Genomic DNA, 27,747 nt, shown 5'->3' with positions numbered 1-27,747 from the left:
ATACATTCACTTAGTATACAGTGTTCGTCATATTAGCTCCAGGACAAAATGAATGTATGCGAATGCATATACATAGAGACACATATACACTGACATGTAAAACAAAGTTATAGCTGCATATGATTATAGTTAAAACTGCATGAATGTTACCTCTGGGGTTTTTTTTTAAGCGACTCGCTTGCAAAACCAAAAATGAAAGTTTTGTTTTGTCTTTTGGACTACTTGCCTCAGGGATTCTCAGTTTCAATTTTCAAAGGTGTTTAGGAAAATAATTCAAAAGCCATCAATGAATTCTTTCCTTATTGCACAACTCTGGCCACTTATTTGCCTACTGTAAAATGAGGCTGACAAGGTACAGTAATGGTAGGCTATAAAAGTCAATCTAATTAAAAAGAAAAAAACCTTCTGGGAAATCAAACAGTTGGAGGGTCTAACAACAATTAGATAGCCTCACTCTAAGATGGATAAACACACTTGGACGTCTTTAAAAATAACTGCTTTCAAAGAGCAGCAACCAGCAGTAAGTCTTTGGCAAGGATTAAGGGTTGAGATCAGAGATCTTCCCCTAAATACCCTTTCTATCCCAAGCAAATCAGGATCAGCATTGCCTGTCTCGCCCCCACCCTTGCTGTATCTGTCCGTTTTCATCACGAGCCCAAAACACCTCTTCCTAGAGGTGGAGAAGACAAAGGTAGAAGGGGCGACTCACCTCCCTGACCTTCTCAATGGCATTGGTGAAGATATAAATGATAACAAGCCACTCTTGCACGCTGGGCTGGGGCTGCATCTCCACCAACACAGTGTAAGTGAACAGCATGAGGAATGCCAAATATGCCATCTATGAGGGGGACACACATTCCCTGGACATGAGTGAGAGTCGTAATGGAGAATGCCAAGTAGACACAAACTGAGCCAAGCAGAGACACAAAGGAACTTCAACATGATAACATGGAAATATAACTTCCGTTTACGCAGAACCTGATTTCAAGGAAAGTACAAGAATGTACAGTTTTCTATGCCAGAATTTAATGAAAGCAATGAAGACCGCTGTTCCCAAATGGCATGGAATGGGGCACTGTCTCATCTTGTTGGCTCCTGACCAGAATTTCTGGAACCCGGCCCATGCCGACATGGACACCGTCAGGCTAACGACAAACCGAGAGAGAATCATACACTTTCCCCTCCCTGTAAGCATAGAAAACACGTGCCCCAAGTACACCAAGGAGCAGTATCAGTAGGTGTCTATTTTCGAATGTAATAAAATGTGACATTAGCTTCTGCTGGGAGTTTTATTTTATGTTGATAAAAACATCCTGGTTAGCAGGAAAGTATCGTCCAACTGTGAGTCCTTGTAGTGAAAGACTGTTCACATTTTTATCTTCAGCACTCAAACTAACACATGGTAGACATTCAAGAAATGCATGTTTCATTTTTAACTATATATATTAAACCTAGATTTCCAATATCTTCAAAAAATTAAGACACACTAAGCACACACATATATAGACACATAGGGACTAATAGCTTTGTAATCTTTTCCAACGTTCTTATTATCTTAAGATATATTCCCAGAAGTAGAATCACTGGGCATACACATTTAAACCCGTGACAATGCTACTAAATTGCCCATCAGAAAGGCTTTACCAGTTTCCATAATCACCAACAATGCATCAGACCGTGCAGTTCTTTTAATGGCTTCAGTGACAATACATAGTGCTAGCTGATCGACAGATGTATTAAAGCCCCAGATCAATAGCGAGGGACGTGTGTGTGTGTGTGTGTGTGTGTGTGTGTGTGTGTGTGTGTGCGTGTGTGCATGTGTGCGCTCATTTTCATTCTCAAGGAAGTGAATCATATTACTTTAACCTGAATCTCTATTTTCAGATCTTTCTGAGCTCTACCTAAGCTTGGTACATTACCCTCCCAGTAGAGTTCTACTCAGAGAATGGCCAAAACCCCTTCTAACTACACAGTAGTCATTGTATATACAATGTGTGGTATTTGGGGAAGGCACGGTGGGTATTGCTGCCTATGAGATAAAGAGTTTAGAAAAGCAAGCACATAAGAAAGTTAAGGTAAATGCTGTTAATTCTATATTTCTCGAAGTTTATTCCTCAAAGTCTAAGCATGTTTGATGACCACTTAGACACATAATTTAAATAAATTTGTTCTATCAAGTAATCTTCTTTTTTTTTCCTTTTTGTCATTGGCTTCATGATGACCAAACACTAAATCACCATAGATATTGGTAACATTGCCCCCTGATACTTTCTTTCTTTGCAACTCTTAAAAGATCCAAAAATGTTACATTTTTTCTTCATCATCACATTTATAACAAGATACTGCTTCAGTAAAACACGCACATCATAACCGAGCCATGTGACATCAAGTCAAGAACGTCTGTGTTCACTGCTAACACTGTCCATTATGGGGGAGCAGACCCAGGTGGCTAATTTGTTCCATTTGTTTGTTAACTATGTGTTGTTGCTGTTCTCTTTGCTTAGCTTTACTCCTGTCCCTAAGAGTTCATCGGCTGGAGATTTCCAAGAACAGAAATACTTGAATACTTTTTTCTCAATGACATGACTATGGCTAAAAGTCTCTCAAAGCCACTATCAGAGACTTTGGGATATTTTGTTACACATTCACAAAAAATGGTGAAACCTCATCATTTGAAGGAAGATTTGATTTTTGAAAGCGGAACTATGTACATATTTAATAAGTATATGAAATACACGTTTGGATGGGCAAGTAAATATCTTGCAATGTAACACATTTAGATAAGTGTCCTTTTATAATCGCACTTCAAATGTTTTAGGAATACACAATTTGGCCAGGAGCAATTTAAAGTATAAGTAAGCATTAGAAAAATAAATGTTATTAAATAAATGTGAAAAGCACTCATTACATTTAAAGTGCAGTTACTGATTTCTCTGTATCACTACTATCAATATTAAATGTATTATTCATTTATAAATTTAACTTCTGCAATGTCATTGTCCTCCAAGGTGGAGGGGGGTGTCAGAAGAGGAAAATGAAATGAAATGAAATGAAATGAAGTGAAATGAAGTGAAATGAAATAAAATGAAATGAAATGAAATGAAATGAAATGAAATAAAATAAAATAAAATTTAAAGAGTTTTATTATTCTCTCTATATTTATAATCATATGTGATTGAAGACGAAAAGCAAACACTTTGCATTTTTTGTTCATATTACACATTACACCTAGAAATAAAAAATCAACTCAACTGCTTGATTTCTTTGCCCCAGATGAGAAAAGGATCTACAGCCATCACTTAATTCTACAACCACTACTGTTAATTGGCTGTTCCACAAAGTTTCACAGGCTCAGTCCCAGCAGAGCTACTAGGAAGCGCTCAGGAAAGAAGAAAATTCTTGTTCTTTTACTCCCATAGTAAGAGAGATTTGCTACAGCCTGTCCTCACCTCCCTCCAATCTTCTCTCCTACCTCCTCTGTGATTCCCCTCATTTTTTTGTTTCTTATCGCACTTCTACATTTTATCACAAGTTGGCAAACCAGGCATATCATTATCAAAATCATCATTAACTATTGACCATCATGAAGCCTATTTTTAATTGCTGCAATGAGACCAACCGTATAAAACCAAAACTTGACAATTGGAGCATTGTAGAACTCATAGATTTTCCTGGTCCATGGGAGGCTTTGGGGACCACTCTTTAAATCAAAGTGCTGATTTTCATCTAGTTTCTCATCAGGGCCTCTCTCCAAATCACGGTCTTTCTGCAAAATAAATAATCATTTACTGTCAGAGCCTTAACTAAAATCCTGATATTTGCAAACATCCAAAATATATAACTATTTATGAACATAATACATTAGAAATTAATTGGGCACCCACCTGCCAAATTATAATCTTAGTCTTGCGAAGAAAGAAAACTACGTGTATTGCATAAATCTCTGACTTTTGGGGAAGGAGCGCAAGAGATCTCTGAAATGCAAGCCAAGTATCCAATAATGAAACCTAGTCAGACCAAGAGTAGTTCCAAGGGTTTAAAAGTGGTCCCTGCTCCTATCCTGCTTAACCTCCTTTGTCAGTATTTTGAAACCTAAAGATATCGTAACATTCCCCTGAAATCATTAACAGATAATACAACTATCTCCATAATAGAGGAAGACAAAATAGACACCCATCGATGATGTATTTCCCAAGTCCTAGGAAAGTTGGGCACAGCATGAGTTTTAGAATTTTGGCTTTGATAGCAGACATGTAGCCCTCATTGATGGCAGGGGTGCTGTGCCTAAAGTCCATGGACTCTCTGAGCTTCCAGGGTTCCTTGAATCCTCCTGCAACTATACGCCAGGATTTGTGTTGTACATGCAAATATTTCCAAGGAAAGCATCAAATCTTTCACCAGTTTCTTACAACAGATGTGTCAGTCCAAAGGGGTTAACCCTTGTAGGTGATGAGCAATAAGCATCTGTGTGGCAGACAAGGGGATGCATGACCGTGACTACACAGGTGTGCACACAGGACAAAAGCCTTGTAAAAAGCGGGGGAAAGAACTGAAAAGAAAAGAAAGTATTACTTGTAGCCTGGTTGTTTTGGGGAAGAGGGAACTTAGGAGTGGTAAAAGAGAAGCAAAGAGATGTCACCCTACTCTATAAAGGTCTGTGTGGTCCTAATTTTTAAACAGGAAATGCATTCCTTTCGTGACTTTAAAAAATATTAAATGAAAAGAAAGCCATGTTCTCTGATGCTTCTTTGACAAGTACGTTTCTCATCCTATCCACCAAAGATCTCTCTCTAGTTGTCACACCTGCAAGACTGGTATGATTTTACAAGACAAGGAATAAACGAAGTGTTGCTTGAAATGTCCATAAAATTGAGAAAATGTAATTTTTGAGGCCTCTGGCTTCTAGATGGGTTATCTCAGTGTCTGATTGATGGCTGTCATTCACATCACTTTGGGCAATGAAATTGGGGTTGTGACTTAAAAGTATAGGAACTGATCTGGTTCCTAACAGGTATGGACCAGCCCAGAGTTAAAATAGCTTAGAACCAATAAGAAAAGTCATCATTTACTGTGATTTTAATGACATCAGTACCACTTTAAGAAGACCCCAGAAAGCAATTTAAGTAATGACTTTGTGAGTAAATAATCTCTCTTATTATTTTTTTCTAGGAATTTCTCATTAGGTCTTACTTACTCTTGACAATTTGGTATGCGTTATAAAGCCCTAATTGGGCCTCTCTCTAAGTTGAATTCAAAGACACCCAACTACCATGAGGAAGACAATGTGAGAATATAAATTCAGATTCAAGACTTTCCTTCCTGCACCCTTACAAGAAGGTAAACATAAAAATGTTTCACTTAGCTAACTTTTTTTCTATTTAAATCTCAACATCATCAATCAAATGGTCTCTCTCTCTCTCTCTCTCTCTCTCTCGCCCCCTTCCTCTCCCCCTTTTCTCTCCCCTGTCCTCTCTCCCTCCTCTTTCTCTTTCTCTCAAAGGAATCTGCTATCAGCAGGCACACAGGATAAAATTATAACTACAACAATCAACTCTGCTAAAATTCATACCTATTTTCCATTGTATTACTATCATCTTCCCCACTTAATGATGGTCTGATCAAACACATTATTGTTCAACTTTCGAAAACATTTTTTCATTGTAGTTTATCAACATGTCTAAGAACTAAACTCCTCTTTCTCCTTCCAAACCTGCTCCTTTTCCAAATATTCCCATATCCTTTCAAGATGCCCTTGTTTTAACCATCAACCTCTTGGTCGTATTTGCTACCTCCCTTTCATTCATGCTCCATGTTCAAACTCTATTTGATTCTTCACTTAAGATTTCTCTTTTCCTCTCTATGCCCATCGCTGCTAACTCTGGCCAAAGCCCGTAATCCTCCTCATCTGGATGGTTATACCAGGCTATGTTCTCCCTGTTTTCAGCCTATCTTCCTGCCACGTCATCCTCTACGCTGGAGGCAGAATAATTTTCCTAATGGTCAGAGCATCTTGCTACTGTATCACATACATCCACGGGGTCTCCATTACCTACAGAAAAAATACCACATTCCCTCATAGGATATACAAGAGTCTCCATGATCTAGCCTCAATCTACTTTCCCAGCCATACCCACAAATATTTCCTCCTTGTCCCATATCCACTCTAACCTGGGCTCTAGCCAAGCCAAGGAACATACGATGTTTGACACATGCCTTGCAATTCCTGCCTCTGGGCCCCTACCTACTATCTGTCCTTCCACAGAAATGCTATTTCCACATAAGTCCATCTTAACCACTACCTCATTCATGAAGCCGCCACCAATCTCCAATCCTCATTGACTGACACCAGAGGAGAAGAATCTTCTTCTTCTAGGTAAGGCATTCTGCCATCTTGCTATAATTTGTTCCTAAGAAAGCTCCTGTCATCAAAAGTCATGCTTTCAAAGGGCTAGCAGCTAGATAGATTAAACTTCTGATGGCAAAGTTAGTTTACTGTAGAGACTTCAGTAAGGACTTTTATAAAACCTCATGAAGCAGATGCAGTGGGTGAGTCTACACAGCTTCAGAACAATGGCCTTCCTTTTCCTATCACCGGTGGTACTTTCGTTATATTCGTTATCACCCACTATTACCACAAGGACAAACTACAAAGACCTGCTAAAAGAGCATCTACCTGTCTTCACTTTTCTCCCAAAATATAGAACACAAATTGTGTTCTGCAACTTATCAAGCATATTATATTTAATCAGCATTGTGAAATCTTACCATCTCATCAAATGCTGACTCTCTGCTTAGCAAAATTCCAAACACAAAGCAGGTAATCAAAAACTATTGCTCTAGTGAAATTCATAGACAAGAGAACATTGTTACTATGATTATAATCCATTCAGAACAGGACAAATTGAAACATTTTCTAAAAAAATGCTTTAAATTGAATAATGCTGAGGTATCGCAGGTACTCTGCCTGATTATAAGCCCCATGGTGGCAGAAGCCACCATGCAGTGTCCCCAGAACATTGTATCTTATCTGGCACATTGGAGGTGGCCATTAAATATTAATTTAATTGATAAATTGATATGGCCATGTCCAAAGCATCCAGGTGGGCCATTGTTATAAACAGAACCACTACAGTACAGCCAAAGTTTAATTTTTCAGGGAATTGTGAGAACGTACCATATTTTTCAATGTTAAGAGCACAGTTAATTGCCACTTAAGGAAGGACTTCCTATTCTAAAAGTTCCCCTTTGAGAATGACTACTTAGTGGAATGCTCCAGCTATCTACAATGCCTTAAGTGTTTGTGGGAGCTTAGCTTTCCGTGAAACCTGTAAGAGCCAAAAGTGAAGTTACATCCGCTTGCAAAGTACTATTTGCTACCAACCGCCAACATATTTATACACGTGTTTATAGATAAGTAGGTGGGTGAATGGATGGATGGATGGATAGATAGATAGACAGATAGATAGGTAGATAAGCAGCTTTCTCCATTGTTCCCTTCAATAAACTAACTCAGTGTGAACATATAAATGAGCAAATTCAAACAAAATATCTCACATATGAAGACTTCATTCTATTTCTAAAGGTGTTAAGCCAACACTGCATTTCTTATCTTCCCTTAAAAAAACACTTGAAATGGTCTGTGCTTAGTAACCATATCATCTAGCCAGTACAGTCACAATTGCAACAACTTGATTAGCCCAGCTTGGCAAGCTAATTGCTCACGAATTCCACAGAGGTTAGAATGCACCTGTCATCTTATACTCTGAGAACCCCAGATAAAACATCAGTCTTAGCAAAGTGAGGATGGAAGGAAGGGAGAGAGGGTAGAGGAGAGGAATACATATATACCCAAACAGGCATGAGAGTCAAAATATTTAACAACTGATCTGATAGGGGCATTAACCAATCAGAATGGATGCTCACCCAATCAAAACAGATGTCAGCCATACCCGCTAATTATAATTATTTTGAATTTGATACTTATTGAATACATTTTTAGATACTATAACAAATACGTCACAAGTGCAAAAGCATACCCAAAAAAGATGCTAACTAAAGATGCCTCATTAAAATATTAAGTACCACAGAAGACGGTCACTGCACCTACAGTAATAAGTTTATAAGTAATGATCCAAGTTGAGACAAAAAAGCAAAAAATACGTGCACAGACAGAATACTGGAGACTTTCCAATGAAGACAGGTTGCAAGAGCAGTAGCTCAAGTTACTCAGGAAAGCATATACAGCTGGGAACTCATGTAAAATTAGTTGGTCACTGGATATAACGAATGTAAAAAAAATTGTGCAGTGAAACAGTAAAGATAATGCAAATTCTAAACCTGCATCTTAACAAATAAAGATTTTTAAGGATATGAGGCATTTCTCATTGTAACTTTAGAGAAACAGTAACTCTATTTATTCTACTTGTCACAAGGGAAAATGAAAAGTGAAGCAGCCATCAAGGCAGAATAAAGACTTTATTTCCCAAAGAAATGGGATATTTTGCTTAATCATATATGGGGGTTAATTAGACATATCATACATGCTATGCCTGATCATAGATAATATGACTAAGATTGTTAAATAAGTTGTTGCCTAAACAAATTTTGGGAATGTGTACATTTGTGCAGGTGTATGAAAATGTGTACGAATGCATATGAAAGCTTAGTTCCTGGGGATATTGTACTAACCGTATAAGCACTTTCTTTGGCATTGCTGGCGTTCTGGTCACCATAATACCACGCAAACTGGAAGTCCTGGGATTGGGGAACATGTGACATCTCTGCTTTGCTTTTAAATTCCAATGACAAAATGGTGGGTGGAAAAAGAATACTTATGATGATCTTTGAAAGAAAATAAAGCAAAATAAACAGTAAGAGTTACACAAGTCACAAGTATTAGCCAAGTAACAAAATGAAGATTTTCACATACATATAGTGTCAGACCTATCCCCAATTCAGTTGATAACCTGATTTGACATGTACTTGTTGACTCAATTCCAATTCTAGCAGTGTCTCTCTCAGAAATACTCATAAATACAAGTGCATGTGTATAGGGATGACTGTTGCAGGGTTATGTGTAATAGCAAAAAACCTATGTCAACCTGGGGTACCTGGGTGGCTCAGTCAGTTGAGCGTCTAACTCTTGATTTTGGCTCAGGTCATGATTTCACGATTCGTGGGATTGAGCCCCGTGTCGAGCTCTACACTGACAGTACAGCGTTTTCTTGGGATTCTCTCTCTCCCTACCTCGCTCTGCCCCCTCTCCCCTGTCAAGTAAATAAATAAACTTAAAAAAACGTCTATGTCAACCTAAATATCCATCTCCAAAGGGAGGATAGCTGGTGTAGGACAACCTAAGAGTGGAATATTATGCAATCATTAAAAAGATAAAGGCAATTTTTAATATAATGAAAAGATATCCAAGTTATATTGTTATGTGAATAAAAGCAAACTATATAATAACATATATAGTGTGCTCCCATTACTGTGCAAAAAGAAAATTAAAAATTAAAGAAGATATGTACATACACATATATGCATTTAAAGACTTAAAAATATGTATACTACACTGTAATTATTTATCCATAGGAGCAGGCAGTAAGAAGTATTATTTTTCAGTAAGCATGAGCATATTGTTTTCATAACCTTTTAATGCCATTAAGTAGTTATCCCGTAAAACACATTAAAATGTATTTATATTATGAAATCAAGAATATAAAAACATACCAAGTGCCACCTTCTGGTGAATTCACCTCACATCCTACACAAATATTTTCTTTGCCAGTAAATCCCAAGGAAGGTATACATCCAGATATCCATAGTTCCTTCATTATTATTGCTATTATTCATGTATTTATGGGCTATTCAAAAGATTTTTTTTTATTCAAAAGATTATTTTATGTTCAATTTATATGGCTTTTAAGAATAAATAGTGTAGGAGATTTACTAAATGTTGTACAACTCAACTTCTTGAGCACTACTTTTCTTTCAAGCTAAAATCAGGCCTTAGTTCTCTGGGATTCGGTGAACAAAAATACAATTAACCCTGACTGCACACCATTCATGATTAAACAAACTGAAGTCATATCCTGGTCAACTTTCACTGCTGAAATGACTTTTTGTTGTGTTTTAAAGCCTGATCTCCTATAAGAAGTTTTTCAGGACCGTCCCAGTTTTGACAGGGTTTTGTTTGTGTGAACAGTATATGCTTTCTCTTCAGATGTGGAACCCAAAATACACACAGTCTTCTAGGTCTGGAAACATCATAGTTACCAGGCACAATGATGACATTACACTAATTAATTCCTAACCCACTTCCTGAAAAGACTCCACTTGTCCCTTGCAGGACAACTGCCTCATGAAACACTACTCAAGGATAGCGATATCCCATTCCCAAGGGATCAGTTGGAGCCTATCACCCTATAAGTATTTAAATGAGTTTTCTCTTCCACCAGACCCTATAAGGTCTTCCTCCAGTCTTCATGCACTTGGAATTAGTCTAACCAGGACACCTTACAATTATTTGCAAATGTGTTCTCAAAACTCACAAGCCAAACACTGAGGAATCAGGATCTACACAGGGAGAGCAATTTCCTGCAGTTCAGAGATTTTAAGTAGCTAATTCAGACTTCTTTCTCGAGTCACTGTGTTTTGGGGCAAAACATTCAGTCTTGTTTCACTTAGGTCTCTTTGTTGATACAAGGTATATGAGGAGCAAAATGTTATTAAGTTCTCAGTAAAAAGGATTTCTAGTAAACTAAACTATGTACAGGACAAAGCCATGGGGAAAATTACTGTTCAAACTTGCAGCCAACTTACCCCATCTCATTCTCTACACATTTAAAAACAGTTATTGCCAGAGATTGCGTAGCTAGAGGTGGACCCATTCATGTCTCTGCTTCATCATTTCCAAAGTTGAAATCAAAACAGATCAAAGGAGAACTTCTAGAAACAGCTGTTATTTATCCAATATTTTTAAAAGAGGAATCTATGTGAAATAAGTTTTGATTCAATTTCTCTTTTGGTGGAATTGAAATGTGCAAGTTCCTTTATTTATTTTATATATTATGCCTTTTATTTCTTTGTGTTTTCTATAGTGTGTCCAACAAAAACATATTTTTAAGAAAGTCGTCCTATTTGGGACACAAATTTTTAAGAACTGCAGGAAAAATAAAATAATATAGTCTTAATGTTATCTCTTAATTCTCATGTTTTATTCCTTTTAATTCAGTTTTTATAAGCATAAGGACTTTATAAGCTTGACCATAACCAAAAGCTTTAGATTTGATGTCAAAAGTCTAATGTTTTTAGTAGTTAACTAAATTACTCTTGATAATTCAAGATGAGAGGTGAGGCCAAACTGTAATGGGTAGAAGAATCTGGAAATGGGTGAACAAATGTGTTTGAGGGAAGCTTTGTAAAGTAAGCATTTAAGGGACACCTCGGTGGCTCAGTCAGTTAAGTATCCTACTCTTGAATCTCGGCTCAGGTCATGAACTCCCAGTTGGTGAGATAGAGCCCCACGTCAGGCTCTGCACTGACAGTGTGGAGCCTGCCTGGGTTCCCTCTGTCCCTCTCTCTCCCCATTCATGGAGTATGGAGTATGCAGTATGGGGGTCATGGAGTATGACCCCCATTCATACTCATTCTCTCCGTCTCTCAAAATAAATAAATAAACTTTAAAAAAAATAAAATAAGCATTATTCCCTAAAGCATCACATTGGATGAAGAGAACAGAAATTGTTGATTTTATTTAGTTTATTATTGGTTAATATTCTTAAGATGAAAAAAATTTCACTAAAAAGGCTCATTTAGTTCTGTTACAATTATCAGAGGTAATGAAGTTTTTACTAAGAATGAAATCTTGTATGGGAATGCAAGCTGGTACAGCCACTCTGGAAAACAGTATGCAGGTTCCTCAAAAAACTAAAAATAGAACTACCCTACAACCCAGCAATTGCACTACTAGGCATTTATCCATGGGATACAGGTGTGGTGTTTCAAAGGGACACATGCACCCCCATGTTTGTAGCAGCACTATCAACAATAGCAAAAGTATGGAAAGAGCCCAAATGTCCATCGATAGATGAATGGATAAAGAAGATGTGGTATCTCATACACAACGGAGTATTACTTGGCAATCAAAAAGAGTGAAATCTTGCCACTTGCAACTACGTGGATGGAACTGGAGGGTATTAGGCTACGTGAAATTAGTCAGAGAAAGACAAAAATCATATGACTTCACTCATATGAGGACTTTAAGAGACAAAACAGATGAACATAAGGGAAGGGAAGCAAAAATAATATAAAAACAGGGAGGGGGGCAAAACAGAAGAGACTCATAAATCTGGAGAACAAACTGAGGGCTACTGGAGGGGTTGTGGGAGAGAGGATGGGCTAAATGGGTAAGGGGCGCTAAGGAATCTACTCCTGAAATCATTGTCGCACTATATGCTAACTAATTTGGATGTAAATTTTAAAAAATAAAAAAATAAAAAAAACAAGAGAATGAAATATTGTATATGTTTGTATATACTTCCAACTTCTAACCACCTTCACAAGAGAATGCCTTTTGATGGACAGAGTTGGTACAATCATCCCCATTTTTAAAAAAGAAACCGGGAGATAAAGTAGTTGTCAGAGGCTCCCCTGGGAAGATCCCGGCTCATCTGTGAGAGCCAAAGATACTAACTGGCTTTCCTGAATATACTCTTCCACAACAAGGGAAAAATGAAGTCCAGAATATAGACCTTCAGAGTAAACCAACATTAAATTCTATACAGCAAGTAAATACATCTTTTTTTTTTAAGTATACTTATTTATTTGGAGAGAGAGAGAATGAATGAGCAGGGGAGGGGCAAAAAGAGAGGGAGAGAGAGAAACCCAAGCACTGGCAGCACAGAGCCCATCGTGGGGCTCCATCCCATGAACTATGAGGCCATGACCTGAGCCAAAATCAAGAGTTGGGTGCTTAACCAACTGGGCCACCCAGGCGCCCCAAATACACCCTTTTCTTTCAATTCAAGTACAGCTGACCCACAAGGTTACATTAGTTTTGGATGTACAGAACAGAGACTTGAGACCTCTATGCTTGCACTGTGCTCCCCACAAGTGTAGCTACCGTCTGTCTCCACACAACACGACCACAGCACCGCCGACCACATTCCTTGTGCTGCGCCGTTCATCCCTGTGGCTTACTCATTCCATAACTAGAAGCCTGTGCCTGCCTCTCCCCTTCACCCATTTTGCCCATCCCCCCAGCCTCCTCCCCTTTGGCAACCACCAGCGCGTTCTCTGTGAGTCAATGTACCTTTAGCCAAGCATGTTTCCTCATTTTCAGGCGCCCAGTCCACATGTCTGTCAGCAGCATCTGGGTGCAAGTATGTGAAACGAAGGGCCGCAACCTTCCAGACACGGCCAGTTTCAGACAGGTGGAATCGCTCCAGTTCTTGAGTTCGTAGGTCAGCAGTTTCATGGCCATTCTTTCATTCTGCTTGAATGCCTTCTCCAACACATCCAGGGCAAGCTGGCCAAACTGTCTGTAATGACACACAGTTAGTGGCAAAAAAAAAAAAAAAAAATGCAGGTGAGAGTCCCAGTAACATTCAAAACGATGAGAGAGGAGACTCAGGAAAGACCGATGCAAAAGAATGAACAGCAACAGAATAACCTCAGATTGCAGAAGCTATTTGAAAGTGATTGCTGCGCAGATGAAGGGTTCTCCCTTTCCAGAATTTGGTTTACACCAGGCATGGCTGAACTATCTATTCATGGGGAGAAGCCTGTCTATACTACATACCAGGCTATATATAGCTTAGTTTGGGGCTCTCTGACAAGACCTAATAAAGAATTTTTTTTACAGAAAAGACTGTTCAATACTAAACTAGCGATTAAGGAAAATCATGGGGTCACCCTTTTTTTCCTTAACATTTTAGAAAATAAATAGATGACTTGAGTAAGAAGCTAGACTTGGAGACATTTTGGGGGATGTTGTTTACTCTAAGAAGCAGACCCTGCTATTCTCTCGGAATCTTTTTTTTTATTATTTTTAAAAACTGTGTATATATTTTGAGAGAGAGAACAGGGGATGGGCAGAGAGAGAGGGAAAGAGAGAGAATCCCAAGCAGGCTCCGAGCTGTCAGAACAGCTCTCTGCCCCTCTCTGGAACTTTTATTTTATTTTATTTTATTTTATTTTATTTTATTTTATTTTATTTTATTTTAAGTTTATTTATTTATTTTGAGAGAGAAAGAGAAAGAGCGAGCAGGAGAGGGGCAGAAAGAGAGGGAAAGAGAGAATCCCAAGCAGGCTCCATGCTGTCAGCACAGAGCCCGATGTGGGACTCAAACCCACAAACTGTGAGATCATGACCTGAGCCAAAATCAAAAGTCTGACACTTAATCGGCTGAGCTATCCAGGCGCTCCTCTCTCAAACTTAAAAGTCACAATTACACATTAGTTTCCATTAACTCTAGCCCCTCTTCTTTCCTCACTATTATAATGCTTCAGTAATAAAAAAAAAAAAATCAAAACTATTTCTAACTTTTCTATCTTTTGCCATCATGCTCTGGTTCTTTGACACATAACACATTTATTTGTTTTCCTGCCTGAAAGGTACTACAAGTAAACAACAAGTTTTCACTTAACTTAGTATCAAAGAGTTTGAGAGTTCAAAATCATTAACTGCACATTCTGTGTGAGGAAACTAGAGTCCTGAAATCTGGCCAACTAATCACCCAATTAGTAAACAGCTGGACTAAGACCAAAACCCAGCTCTCCTAATTTGAGGACCAACTCTCGACTCTCTTCTGCTTGTTCCACAAAGCACCCTGAAATACCTAAAGACCCTTATTTACAGGAGAGCCCAGGAAATGCACGGCAACAAGTCCATGCGTCTTACAAGTTCTAAGTTGAGGGAGATAAAAGTGTCTAACCATTCTAAGAACTGTCGATGTTTAGTATGAAGTGAAGAGAGAACTCCTACTTTGAGTAATTTTTCAACTCTTCTGAGGCATCATCCACCATGTTGCTCTCCTTAGCTTCATGGGCCATGGCTCGGTAGAGTTTACAAGCAATCACTGCCTTGACCGTGGCCTCCTCTCCGTGCTGCCAGAAGAACATGGCCATCTTCTGTCTTTTCATTAGCACAGCCCAAACCAATAGGTCATTGTAAGGGTAAATAAAGCCAGTAGACTCAGGGTCATCTGATATATTTTGCTCTTCTTTTGACTTCTTCCTTGATTTATGAAGGACTACAGACTTTTCCTGTTGGAAAATAAAATATAAATGGAGTCCCAAATACTCAGATGCATGATATTTGACCTAATGAAACATATCAGGTATCCTAAGAATATTTTTTAAATCATTGACAAGAGATGGAAATAACAATGGAACTTTATAAACGAGAAATCAAAATTTTGGTCTTTTAGGTGATCTATTTCTCATTGTGTCTGACAGATCCAGGGTCCAGAAGCTGAGATACCTTGTGTTTATTTAGCACAACTTAAAACACTACGCCTTTGGGATAGACCCAATAACCATATGACAATTTTTAATTTCTTCAGGAAATAGGTCAAAATAACATACTGGATAAATGAGAGCTATTCAATTACTCTAACCTTACTTTATAAATCGATTCATTATCTTTCCCTTAGAAAAATGTCACTAGTATTGACAACATGTATCCAAACTGATCGGTTTTAAGTTTCCTTTCCTTTATTCTGATTATATTCCTCTAGTAATAGCAATATGTAATAATGAAATACTATTCTCTACCTGGTAAGCTATCACTTTACAGCCCATCAGAAATGCCACTCCCTAACTCCCCCATGTGCTTCTATATCACTATGTGCGTATTTCTATTTCAATATTTATCATGCTGCAATACTATATTACTTCAGGGAGAGTGGGATCATTTCTCAGTCATCTTTATATCTTCTCCACCCATCTGCATCCCAAATTCCACCAAGCACCCAAAGTAATGCCTGCTAAATAACAAGATTCAATGATCATTCTTTTTGATAAAAGGGGATAAGAGAGAAAATTATAAGCTTCCTCTATTTCTATAAATAAAAGGAATTTGTATTCATTGATGGTGATCAAGGGTAATTTTATAAACTATCCATTCATCCTAGGAGCTATGGAAAGCAAACCTCTTTGAGCCAACATAGGAATCGTGTATACAGAAACTTGAGCAAAAGCACGTAGCCCCGAGGAAAGTGAACTAAGGGAATGCGAGGAGCGGTGGAATAGCAACATTGCTCACAGCGCTCAGTTGTTGTTGGAAGACGGCGGTGGCACCCACCTTCCTACGGTACTTGCAAATGGTCTATTGGTGCCTCCCCGTCTCCAACTTTAAATGAAGAAATGGTCTCATCTGCAGGAACAATTTTATTTTCAAGTCTAAAAGTAAATAAGTAGTGGGGCACCTGGTTGATCTCAGGGTTGTGAGTTCAAACCTCACATTGGGCAGAGAGATTACTTTAAAAAAAAAGTTTCAGGGGTGTCTGGGTGGCTCAGTTGGTTGAGTGTCCAACTCTTGATCTCAGCTCAGGTCGTGATTCCAGGGTCATGGGATCCAGCCCGTGTCAGGCTCTGTGCTGAGTGTGGAGCCTGCTTGGGATTCTTTCTTTCTCTTTCTCTTTCTCTCTCTCTCCCTCTCTCTCTAAAAAATTTAAAAAAAAATTTTTTTTTTAATTTCTAAAACTAAGTAAGTGGTACCTTGAATTTGTAAGGCTGGGCGGTTCTAATGAACTGGGAGTGCAGAGTGCTTTCTGCGGATTCCTTTCTATTTCCTGAGGGACGTCTTCGGTGCAGAGGGGGCTGGGAACGGCTTTCAGCAAAACTGGTCACTTGCTGGCATACGTTATTTTGTTTTTCAAACAAAACAAAAAGGGAAATGAATATTATTATCGTGACAATGAACATTTCATTTCTAGACAGTAATGAAAACAAAATATTATATTGTATCAGGTATCCTACCAAGTATCCAATGGTTCTGTCTCTAGCCCATAATTAGAATTAATTACTCACCCCACAAAAGCCTCTCATGATCACCTCCTTATTAAGCACAGTTATTTCCTAACGTCTGAGAGAACATGCTCTTTTGTTCCCTATTATATATCTGCATTCCTTCTCTATGTGGAAATTCCATTAAAAATCAATGGATGTTCTATACCTGGAACGAGTTCAGAAGAGGCAATAAAGATTCACAGTTCTGATAAGAGAAAGTTCCCACTCACAAACAACTCCAAGGTTAAGTTAGAAAGTTATGGAACTTCTCCAGATATTATGAATCACCACTGCAATTCCAGTGATTAGACCCAATAACAACATAATTTGTTGCTTATCAGCATGAAGCTTTCATCAATGAGAAACCAAAAGAAGCATTCTTAAAGGGGCTGATACAAACTATGGCCTTTGAGCTACTTTATTTATCTATCTATCTATCTATCTATCTATCTATTTAAGTTTACAGTCTACAGATATAAATTAGAGAAATGATGGGATCTGGACTTCTAAAAAAATACTCAAATTATTATCATTATCATTGTGATACAGAATTAATAGCATTGTCAGTCGTAATCATAATGACTATTATTATTCATACTCTATACCCTCCATATACTAGGAATATGTGCTTTCGGGTGTTACTTTATTTAACCCTTTTGACGAATTTATGAAAGAGATGTTCTATTATTATTCCCATTTTATAGAAAATGACACACAGAAAGGTTAAGTTTCTCACTCAAGATTTCACATGGAGCAAAACTAATCCTCTGTCCCAAATCTCTCTGACTCCAAACCATGTGTTTGTAAGTGCTACAATCTAACTTACCATCAGAATTTACTAATAACTCTACTCCTTCACCAGAAAACAGTCAGAGAAATGGGTAGTAATTTCATACCATTTCAAAAGAAAAAACCACTAGGGGTACTTGCCTAGCGAGTTCCCCACTGGGCTACGGCGAGGCCACAGTCAGTCCTCATACCTGTCCCAGGGAACCTCACAGAAAGGAATACTTAGTTCAAGTGAAGGAGCTCATATGTCAAGTGCATCCCTATGCCTTTGAGATCTCAGGGAAGATTATTTTCTCTGTGAGATGTAAGTTTCTTTTTGTTTTGCTCTTTTATTTCTTACAGACAAGTTGGGCTTTCACTTTACCTGATTCTTTATAAATAAAGGTGGCCTCATATTCTGGACTCTTCCTGTGAGCCCACCCCAAACCTCCTTTCTAGTCTCATCCTGCACAACCTGTCAGCACGGCATGAGAAGCAAAGGCCTCCTTGCCACTGCAGAAACATATCCTCATGTCCACAGCACTGTGCCTGTCACTGCCCCAGAATGCCCCGGACCACCTTTTCTAACACTTCCGTTAACCTCTAAGAAGAAAGGCTCTCTTCAGTCTACCGGTTAATAACAGCGATTTCAAGAAACCAGCAATGCTTTCTCTGCTAATCAACCAGGCAGCAACTCTAACTTTGCATTCCTGGACTTTCGAAAACATGATGGAAAATAAAGTATGTACAGTGTGTGTTTTTACCTAGTACATTCTGCATGCATTTTCCAATATAACCCTTACACACCTGTGCCAAGATTGTGGTTTCCAGACTACGGACTACTAGGAGTTCACAGATGTAAGCCCAGTAATCTTTTCCCCTCTATACTTTCAAAAGGAGAGAAAAGAACTGGTCATTCCCCCCCTCAAATCTTTCTCAACACATTGCTTCTATGGCAGTACATCACATATTGTATCCTGTTCCATATTATGGCTAGTTATTCATAAATCTGTTTCCTCTGAGAGTTTCTAAACTCCTGATCTTTATGTCCAACCTAGACCAGCACTGTCATTGACACGTAGCAGAGACTCAGTGAATGTCCATAAACACAAATGTCCGTTTTAGAAGCTATTCCCATCTGAACTTCCGAAGCCATTTTTCGAAACGTGTAACTCCTAGTTATCATCCCCAATTTTACTCGGGTACTTACCAATTGTGGCACCTTACGTTTTCTGTAGAGGTTGTTGTAGAGGGCTCTGAAACTTTTTCTAGTGTAGCTGCTGCGATAAGCTCCACCAATGAGGTATTCGATGACCAATCCAATGTCGATCAGTGTTATTCTGTAGCCTGAGAGAAGGGCATGCTGAAACAAAACCATGTAATGGACTGTAACTTTCAGTGCCTTTTTTTGGTCTGGTTTGCCATCTGTTAGAACATAACCCAGTCAACTGCAAAGAGGCAGACTCACGCTTTTCAATCATCTTTACACGTTGATCGATTAATGTGACCAACTATTGACAACAGTCTGCTTGTTCAGATGGAAAAACGAATTTGGCCTTAATGTGTTTTTAGTTTCACAGACATCAAATGTGTGCTTATATTTGCTCATTCAACTCTCTTTTTTTTTCTCTCTCTCATGCATACACATACTTTATAATAAAATACAGTTAAATATAGTATAAAAGATTGTTTTTAATGGGAAATTATGGATCTACTATAGCAGAAGTCAAATCACTGGAGGATATCACCAAAATGTGCCATTTTGACATATTATTTTGAATAAAAGTTACTTAAGAGACAGCCTGTGCCAGAAAACACTCAGACTGACTCTGTCCCCTTGAAAGCAGGAAATAACTCTCCCTATAAAAGGTACCCTCCCTGTACCACGAGATAAGAGACATCCTTTTCACCAGAGATGAGAAATTTAGAGTGGAGAAGGCTGAATAGACAACCTTGTTACTTTTTACTGATTTACTCCCCCTGCCAAATTCTGTTTAGAACTCCTTACTAACCGAAGCTCCCAAAGTTAACTTCTCTTTGTCCTGTCAATTCCTCACAGATGTATTGTCTCTTTGTCTGAAAAGTATAAAAACTGCCTGCCTTGGTCATTTCTTGAGGTCTCAATTTCATTATTGGGTCTCTGTGTGCACACAATAAAACTTTGGGTGTTTTTTTTCCTGCTAATCGGTCGCATGTAAAATTTAATTCTTAGTCCAGCTGGAAGAACCTTGGACTGAGGAAAATTTCTTCCTCCCCCTCAATATACTGAACGTAGGTGACCCAAAATCTTTCACCTCTCCATTGAAATGGCTATAGCCCTCTGCACTGTGTGGACTATATCACACACAACATGAGAATATGGAAGGAAGTAGAACAAATAGAAATAAGGAACATGGAATGACAGAACGAAGTAAGATATCAAAACATGAAGCTACCAAAACACATGTAATGGTGAGCAGGAGGGCTAAGCAGCAGATTTCCACGTACATGGGTCTTGGTCTAAATGAAGATTACTTTGATCACTTAAAACCCACCTTACTACCTCTTCGTAACTGTTACTCTCAACTACCATTCATAGTACATTTTTTAAATTAAAGTATAATTGACAAACACTACCCTATTTGTTTCAGGTACATATCAAAGTGATTTCATATTTTTATACATTATGAAATGGTCCCCATGATAAGTCTAGTTATCACCTGTTGCCATAAAAAGTTAGTACCATACCATTGACTATATTCCCTATGTGTACATTACATCCCCAGGACGTATTTATTGTATAATCTCCTTCACCTATTGAGCCCACCATCCAACTCTGGCCCTCTCCAGGAATCAACAATTTGATCTCTGAATCTGCGAGTCTGTTTCTGTTTGATTACTAGAGTCCACATCTAAGTGAAATCACACAGCATTTGTCTTTCTCTATCCAACTTATTTCAACATTTTTAAGGCACACATGGTGCTGAACAAGATCTTTGAAACAAACAGATTATGAACAACATTCACAAAGCTTTGAACAAGAAATAAGGCTTTATATACATATATATATTTGCTTATTTATACATAAATGCAATAAATAATATAAATATGTATTTACATATTTCACATATGAATAAATGTAAATAATTTCTTTTTCATATCCATAATTTACTTTTTGCAAGGAATACCAACACTAATGCTCTTAGTTGCTCCTAGTTAAAAGCATATTTAACTTATTCCATTCCTTTTTCTTTCACTTACTGTAATAGAATCAAAGTTCAAGGAAATAATCTACGGAGAATTATTTTGATCTAGTAGAAATCACGCAAACTAAATTTATATCACCACGGACTCTTTTGCTTACGTCTAACTTTGCCAACTACACGTCTTCCTCCACCAAGGCTCTCCCACCAAGTCAACATAGCCAGAAAGCCTGGACACTCTCCATCAAGAAAACCAGACTTCAGAGAAATGAGGGAAGTACTTTTAAAGTGTGCCAGGGATGGATTTTAATCATGGGGACAAAAAAAGAGTCTCTCCTAATTTTCTGCAGATGTGAATAAAAGTTCTTGGTGATTAAAAGAGAAGGAATTGGGGCGCCTGGGTGGCGCAGTCGGTTAAGCGTCCGACGTCAGCCAGGTCACGATCTCGCAGTCCGTGAGTTCGAGCCCCGCATCAGGCTCTGGGCTGATGGCTCAGAGCCTGGAGCCTGTTTCCGATTCTGTGTCTCCCTCTCTCTCTGCCCCTCCCCCATTCATGCTCTGTCTCTCTCTGTCCCAAAAATAAATAAACGTTGAAAAAAAAATTTTTTTTTAAAAATAAATAAAAGAGAAGGAATTAAGGCATAAAAGTCTGTTAAAGTGGGAAGGTTTGGGGGCTCCTGGGTGGCTCAGTCAGTTAAGCATCCAACTTTGGCTCAGGTCATGATCTTGCAGTTCATGAGTTTGGTCCTGCCTGGGCTCTGTGCTGACAGCTGGAGGCTGGAGCCTGCTTCGGATTCTGTGTCTCCCTCTCTCTCTGCCCCTCCCCTGCTTATACTCTGTCTCTCTCTCTCTCTCTGTCTCTCTCTCTCTCTCTCTCTCTCTCTCTCTCTCTTTCAAAAATAAATAAAACATTAAAAAACCAAAAAAGTTGGGAAGGTTTGGTAACTAACAGATGATTTTATTTGAAGTCTGACCTAACTCAGAGTTCAATGCGAACACTGTAAGCAGAATATGAGCAAGGGTATAGAGCAGTGTGATTCCTCCTGGCTCCCTAGAACAATGTGTAGGCTTACAAAAGAAGATAGGGACCCCAAGCTATCGCTTATAGTCAAAACAATAACAAAACAATGCAAAGCACATATTAGTCCTCCGATAAAGACAACGGGACAAGGACAAAATTTCTTTATTTTCAGCAAATATTATCATCATTGGCAATACTGTTGTATCATGTTGAGCTAATGTTCTGATTGAAAGTTTTATATGTCTCCGGTTCATATTTTATCAGAGAAAATAATTATGAGTTAGTGCCACTTACTTGGTAGATCAAATCTTTAAAAACATAAAATAAACTATAAGGAAAAAAAACCTTCCGAGTATTGTTTGGTGATGAAATTATTCAGAGGCGGAGGCAAAGAGGGTAGGTAATTCACTAGAAAATGCAAATGTACATTTTACAGGGCAAAATCTGGCAATACCTCAATCACAAAGCTAAGGCAATACACAAAGAAATCTGTCCGCATTCATAATTAGGTTACCTGCTTTACATCTCGGACAAGATGATGCAAGAGCATATTGGTGGGTCCTTGTTTCTGTCATAAAGAAGAAAAGAAAAAAATGATTCCTTTTAATTACCACGTGCAAAGGGAAAAAATATTTTATTTCAGAATGTACAAATAACCCAGAATACTGACAATTTTCTTCAACCTCTTTAGTAATGAAGCTCACCCCAATTAATTATTAGAAAGGTACTCCCTAAGAGAAGACATAATTAGATTGAAATACTTTTCAAAGCAAGATGTATTTTTTTTAATTTTTTTAATGTTTGCTTATTTTGAGAGAGAGAGAGAAAGAGACAGAGACAGAGTGTGAGCAGGGAAGGGGCAGGGACAGAGGGAGACACAGAATCCGAAGCAGGCTGCAGGCTCTGAGCGGTCAGCACAGAGCCTGACGTGGGGCTCCAACCCACTAACCGTTGAGACCATGACCTGAACTGAAGTCAGGGGCTTCACAGACTGGGCCACCCAGGTGCCCCCAAGATGTATTTTAAAGAGATATATACACAGATAGTAAAAACTAATTAACTTTATTTTTTTTAAGAGATAAAAATAAATTTTAAATAGTTTATAGCTATCCTTTATCATATATAAACTACACAATTACAAACCCCATCCATCACACAATTACATTCCATCAACAAATACTTATTGAATGCTTACCACACTCAGGCAAGTTTTGAGGGAGTCAGTGAAGAATAGAAGTACTTTCTTCATAGTGTTTACAGTCTAATTGAAGAGAGTGGGGACTTACATGAGAAAATAACCTAAACTATCAAGACTGTGTGTGTTCAAAAAGAGTTGCAAAAAATATGTACCATAAGATCAGATTTACTGTGAACTGGAATATTCAAAAAGACAGGCCTTGAATAGGGCTTTGAAGAAAGGGTGAGATTCAAAGGCCAAGAAAGGACATTTCAAGAAGGGTGCTTGGCTTGAGCGAATGGTGTTTTTACAGTGAGTAAGCTGGTCTATGTTCAATAAAGGGTTTGCATAGGAAAGTTGCAGGAACAGACTTTTAACGGTGGCCTTAGGTTGAGATGCCTCCAACAACTCAATAAAAGCAATTTGTCCTTATTCACATTATTGGCTTTAACTATGGTCTTACTGTGGTATTTTCTTAGATGTTTATATTTCTATTCTGTGTAATTAATTAAAATAAAAAACACAGAAATGACTATAGGATAAAATAGATTTGGTAAGAATGTTTGCCCTTTGGTTGAGAAATCTCTAATTTATCTTTGTACGTGAATATTCAAGGAGACGAACATTTAATATTCATTTAGCTTAAGCTAAAGCTTAAGCTAATTAATAAATAAAGCCTAAGGGAGGTGGTTGATGGGATGTTCCAATACTCACTGTATTATAGAGCTCTTCCAGTCGGGGGATGGTAAGAAAGCGATGGAGGTTCACTCCATATTCTATTAGGAGCTTCACAAAATCCACTCGATCCATCACCAAAGCATCTAACATTGCTTGCTCCAGTGTGCCAGGCTTCGGAAGGTAGAAATACATAAGAGACATAGAGATAATTAAGAAAGCAGAAACTTGAAAAAGTAGAAATAACTAAAGAATTACATATATTTGATCTCAATACAGACACAACAATCATAAAATACAATCGTAGTAGAAATGTTCAGGACCTGAGTGAAGAAATAATAAAAAGTGAACTTGAAGGCACAAAAGACACCTTAAATAAATCTGTTCTGGTTCCAGAAGACTGATAATTGTAAACATCCCAAATTAATGTGTAGGTTTAATGCAATTCTAATAAAACAAAAATCAAGGTTATTTTGTTGTTGTTGTGTTCAGTTGGCATGTTTTCATTTAAACTACACTGGTATCTGAATACAAATGGCAAATTAAAAACACTCATTTAATTTTATTCTGGCCTAAAACTTTACTAAAACTATAGCAAAATAATTTTTCTTAAAGAAATGAATCCACAAGAACACAGAGGTCCAGAGAGTAACATTTTGGAAGTCGGAAAGGAGATTGTCAAGTGGTACTTGACTTAGTAGTCCCCAGAATCCCCCAAGGTAAAAGTCCCCAGAAATCGAAACTGGGAAAAGCCAAGAACCAAACAGATCTCTGCCACAAAATCCTGGCAGCTCCACGATGACATCGATGTACAAATAGTGAATTACTAATGTTGAGACCTTCCCAATCCTCTTCCCCTGTCTGACTTCCATTAACACTAGCAACAAGGCTTTTACCTTATCCAGGCAGGGGTCTGGAGGATTCTTTTCTGGTAAAGGAACTAAGAGAAAAGGCAGGAATATGCTGTCATCTCAGGTCCGCCAACAAACGGCGTCCAGATCACTCCACCGTGAAGCTCAAAACTACTGCTAAGCTTCACCTAGATGCTCACAATTTCTAAAGAGCTTTCTCTCCTCCACTCTTAAATAAAAAGCCCAGAAAAAACACACCACAAAACATCAATCAGTAAGAATCAGACAATGCAGGAAGAAGAAAACCTCAAATAAAAACAAAAACAAAAACAAAAAAAACCTATCAATAGCCTCAGCGAAATAAGATACTACATTCAGGATGCTTTAAAAAAAAAAAAAAAGGCAAAGAACAAATTTGCTCCTAGAAATTAATAGTATGCTACCAGAAACAAAAAGCTCCACATAAGGCATGAAAAGGAAAATTGAGGAAATCTAGCAAAGGAAAGATATAGAAGATAAAAGGGAAAAGATAAGATTAGAGGAGCAGTCCATAGGTCCAACATTTAAATGCTATGAATTCCAGAAAGAGAACCCAGAAAAAACAGGAAGCAAATTCCCCAGCATGGAAACATGTGATTGCTAAGTTGAAAGCATCTGCCCAGCATTATGGATATCCAGACTCAAAGCAGCACGCATCATTGTGAAATCGGAAAACACTAGAAAGATATTTTTTTGAACTTCCAGAGAGGAAAAGAAATGGTGACAAAGGAGCAGAAAACAGAAAGATTTTTATTCTCAATAGCAATGTTGAATGCTGGAAGCTAAGCATTCAAAATGAGTTCTCGTCTTTAATTAAAAGATCTCCAAACATGTGAGCTCTCAAAATGTTTCTCTCCCATGTTCCCTTTCTCAGAAAGCTACTGAAGGATGCACCCCATTAAAATAAAGCAGCAAGCCAAACAAGAGGAAGGCACGGGATACAGAGAACAGGTGCTCCACTACAGGAGAGAGGCAAAGGGAATCTCCACTACGATGAAGGTAGATTCCAGCACGACAGCCCAGAACCGGGAACAGTAGGCAACCAGTCCAGATTGTAGCAGTGAGGACAGCATCACAGAGAGAAATGTTGAGAGGTCTCTAAAATAGATGAATCAGAAATGAGCAATATGATTTGTTATTTAGAAATATGGAGATTTTGAAATATCAGTACAATCAAAAAATGTCAAAAATACTTGGGTCTCCTGGTCAGCAGGCCAAAGAACTACTGTGTTTCTTGTTGTTGTTGTTGTTGTTTGTTGTTGTTATTGTTTTAGTGCCTTTTAGTACCATTAGATGTTTTAAAAATGGGGCACCTGGGTGGCTCAGGTAGTTACGCGTCTGACTCTTGATTTTGGCTCAGGTCATGATCTCACTGTTTGCAGGATCAAGCCCCGCATTGGGCTTTGTGCCAACAGTGTAGAGCCTGCTTGGGGTTCCCTCTCTCTCTCCCTCTCTTTCTGACCCTCCCCTGCTCATGCACACGTGTGCACATTCTCCCTCACGTGCTCTCCCTCCTCCCTCTCTCTCTCAAAAAAAAAAAATGTTTTAAATAATGTGCATGTATTAGTTTGACTGAAAAATAATATACCAATGGTATGGTCACAACTGCAATTCTTAAAAACGAAATGTTAATAGTGATTATCATTAGCACGATGGATAATCTTTCTTCTTTCACTTTTTCGCTGTTTTCACTTATTTCTATTGTGAGTACATTTTAATTCAAAAATAAGGAAAACTTCAAGTTTGAAATCACAATATAAAAATCTGGCCATAGAAAAAATAAATAAAATATGCTTCCATTCTTTCTTTCTCCCAACTTTGTTTGCCAGTTTCAATCAGGCTGCAGAGCCTGAGGGGGAAAGACATGTTTTTAGGGAGACAAAGTTGATGAGAAAAATGTCTCCGGTATCCTGGGGACCCAGCTATTGCAATGCTACCTCCACACCCCTCCCAAACCAATCTATCTCTCCTCCATTTTTTTTTTTTTTGGCCCTCCCTTACAAGCCAAATATTTTTCCCAAATAACTTCATTCTCACTATACCTTCCAATGTTGTCCATAAGTTAGGATATGTTTCTTGGCAATGTCCATTCTGTCCCAAGCCATTGCCAGATTTAATTGTTCTGATGCTGCTAAATTTGTGCCTAGGGTAAAGAAGGGAACAAGCATAGATCCTATTTAAAATATCCACATAAAAAATACTGAGTTCCACGGAACGTGAGAAGAGGAAACGAGGAAGACATGTAACCCTCATCAGACACTCACCTTTTAGCAGAGCCGTTAGGATTACTAAATCAAGGTCTGGTGACTCCTCAGAATCAGCATCAAATATGGTCATCTATAGCAGTTGAAACACAGAAAGCCACACATTTTGGGAACTCATAAAGAAATGGTTTCAAAAAGTACCCACAAAATGCATTCTAGAGCTAATGACTTGAGCAAAACATTAATGTAAAAAACCACATAGGGTTAATCTCCTTGATTTGTGACTTTCCCTTTTTACTCATAGAAAACTTTTTAAATAGGGTAATAGAGAATTGTGGAAGCTCAAGGGAAAAAAAACGTAAAAATTCCATGTATCCTACAGGAAACACATGAAAAAACATGACTACACTAAATTTACTATGGATACGCTATAATGAAAAGAAACTCAATGTCAATTCCTTTTAAAAAAAATTTTTTTTTAATGTTTATTTATTTTTGAGAGAGAGAGAGAAAGACAGAGTGCAAGCAGGGGAGGGGCAGAGACAGAGGGAGAGACAGAATCTGAAGCAGGTCCAGGCTCTGAGCCATCAACACAGAGCCCAATGTGGGGCTCAAACCCATGAACTGTGAGATCATGACCTGAGCCAAAGTCAGACACTTAACCAACCGAGCCACCCAGGAGCCCCTCGGTGTCAATTCCTAATGCGAAAAAAAAAAAAAAAAAATCATTCCTTTTGAAGCGATACCATATGACATCCTTCTGTTCACATAGCCTGAAAAACTAAAATTTTTGCTTTTTTCACGAGAAGTGAATCCTCAA

At 38.2% G+C, this 27,747-nt stretch overlaps 1 protein-coding gene across 7 annotated transcripts in view; it reads right to left on the bottom strand.

Annotated features, from left to right (window-relative positions):
* The window catches only part of TRPM6 (transient receptor potential cation channel subfamily M member 6), a 206,159-nt gene that overhangs the window by 70,522 nt on the left and 107,890 nt on the right, over positions 1–27,747 (bottom strand). For 5 of the 7 annotated variants that reach the window (XR_007146402.1, XM_047830724.1, XM_047830720.1 and 2 more), the window contains 11 exons: positions 26,988–27,060; positions 26,766–26,866; positions 23,873–24,007; positions 22,496–22,549; positions 18,989–19,141; positions 16,720–16,854; positions 14,984–15,264; positions 13,310–13,538; positions 8,689–8,841; positions 3,620–3,766; positions 710–838 (listed from right to left, as the gene is read on the bottom strand). Coding sequence is in view for 6 of the 7 variants with exons in the window: in XM_047830724.1 (XP_047686680.1) it covers positions 710–838; positions 3,620–3,766; positions 8,689–8,841; positions 13,310–13,538; positions 14,984–15,264; positions 16,720–16,854; positions 18,989–19,141; positions 22,496–22,549; positions 23,873–24,007; positions 26,766–26,866; positions 26,988–27,060 (1,590 nt within the window). In the remaining variant the exon portion in view is untranslated. The remainder of the gene's footprint in view (positions 1–709; positions 839–3,619; positions 3,767–8,688; positions 8,842–13,309; positions 13,539–14,983; positions 15,265–16,719; positions 16,855–18,988; positions 19,142–22,495; positions 22,550–23,872; positions 24,008–26,765; positions 26,867–26,987; positions 27,061–27,747) is intronic. The other 2 variants (XM_047830721.1, XM_047830725.1) reach the window with 2 other exon arrangements.

This window comes from Prionailurus viverrinus, chromosome D4 (genome assembly GCF_022837055.1).
Source record: "Prionailurus viverrinus isolate Anna chromosome D4, UM_Priviv_1.0, whole genome shotgun sequence".
In the NCBI taxonomy this organism is placed as follows: domain Eukaryota; kingdom Metazoa; phylum Chordata; class Mammalia; order Carnivora; family Felidae; genus Prionailurus; species Prionailurus viverrinus.
Note: the sequence above shows the minus strand (reverse complement) of the source record. Positions and strands in the feature narration are given on the sequence as shown.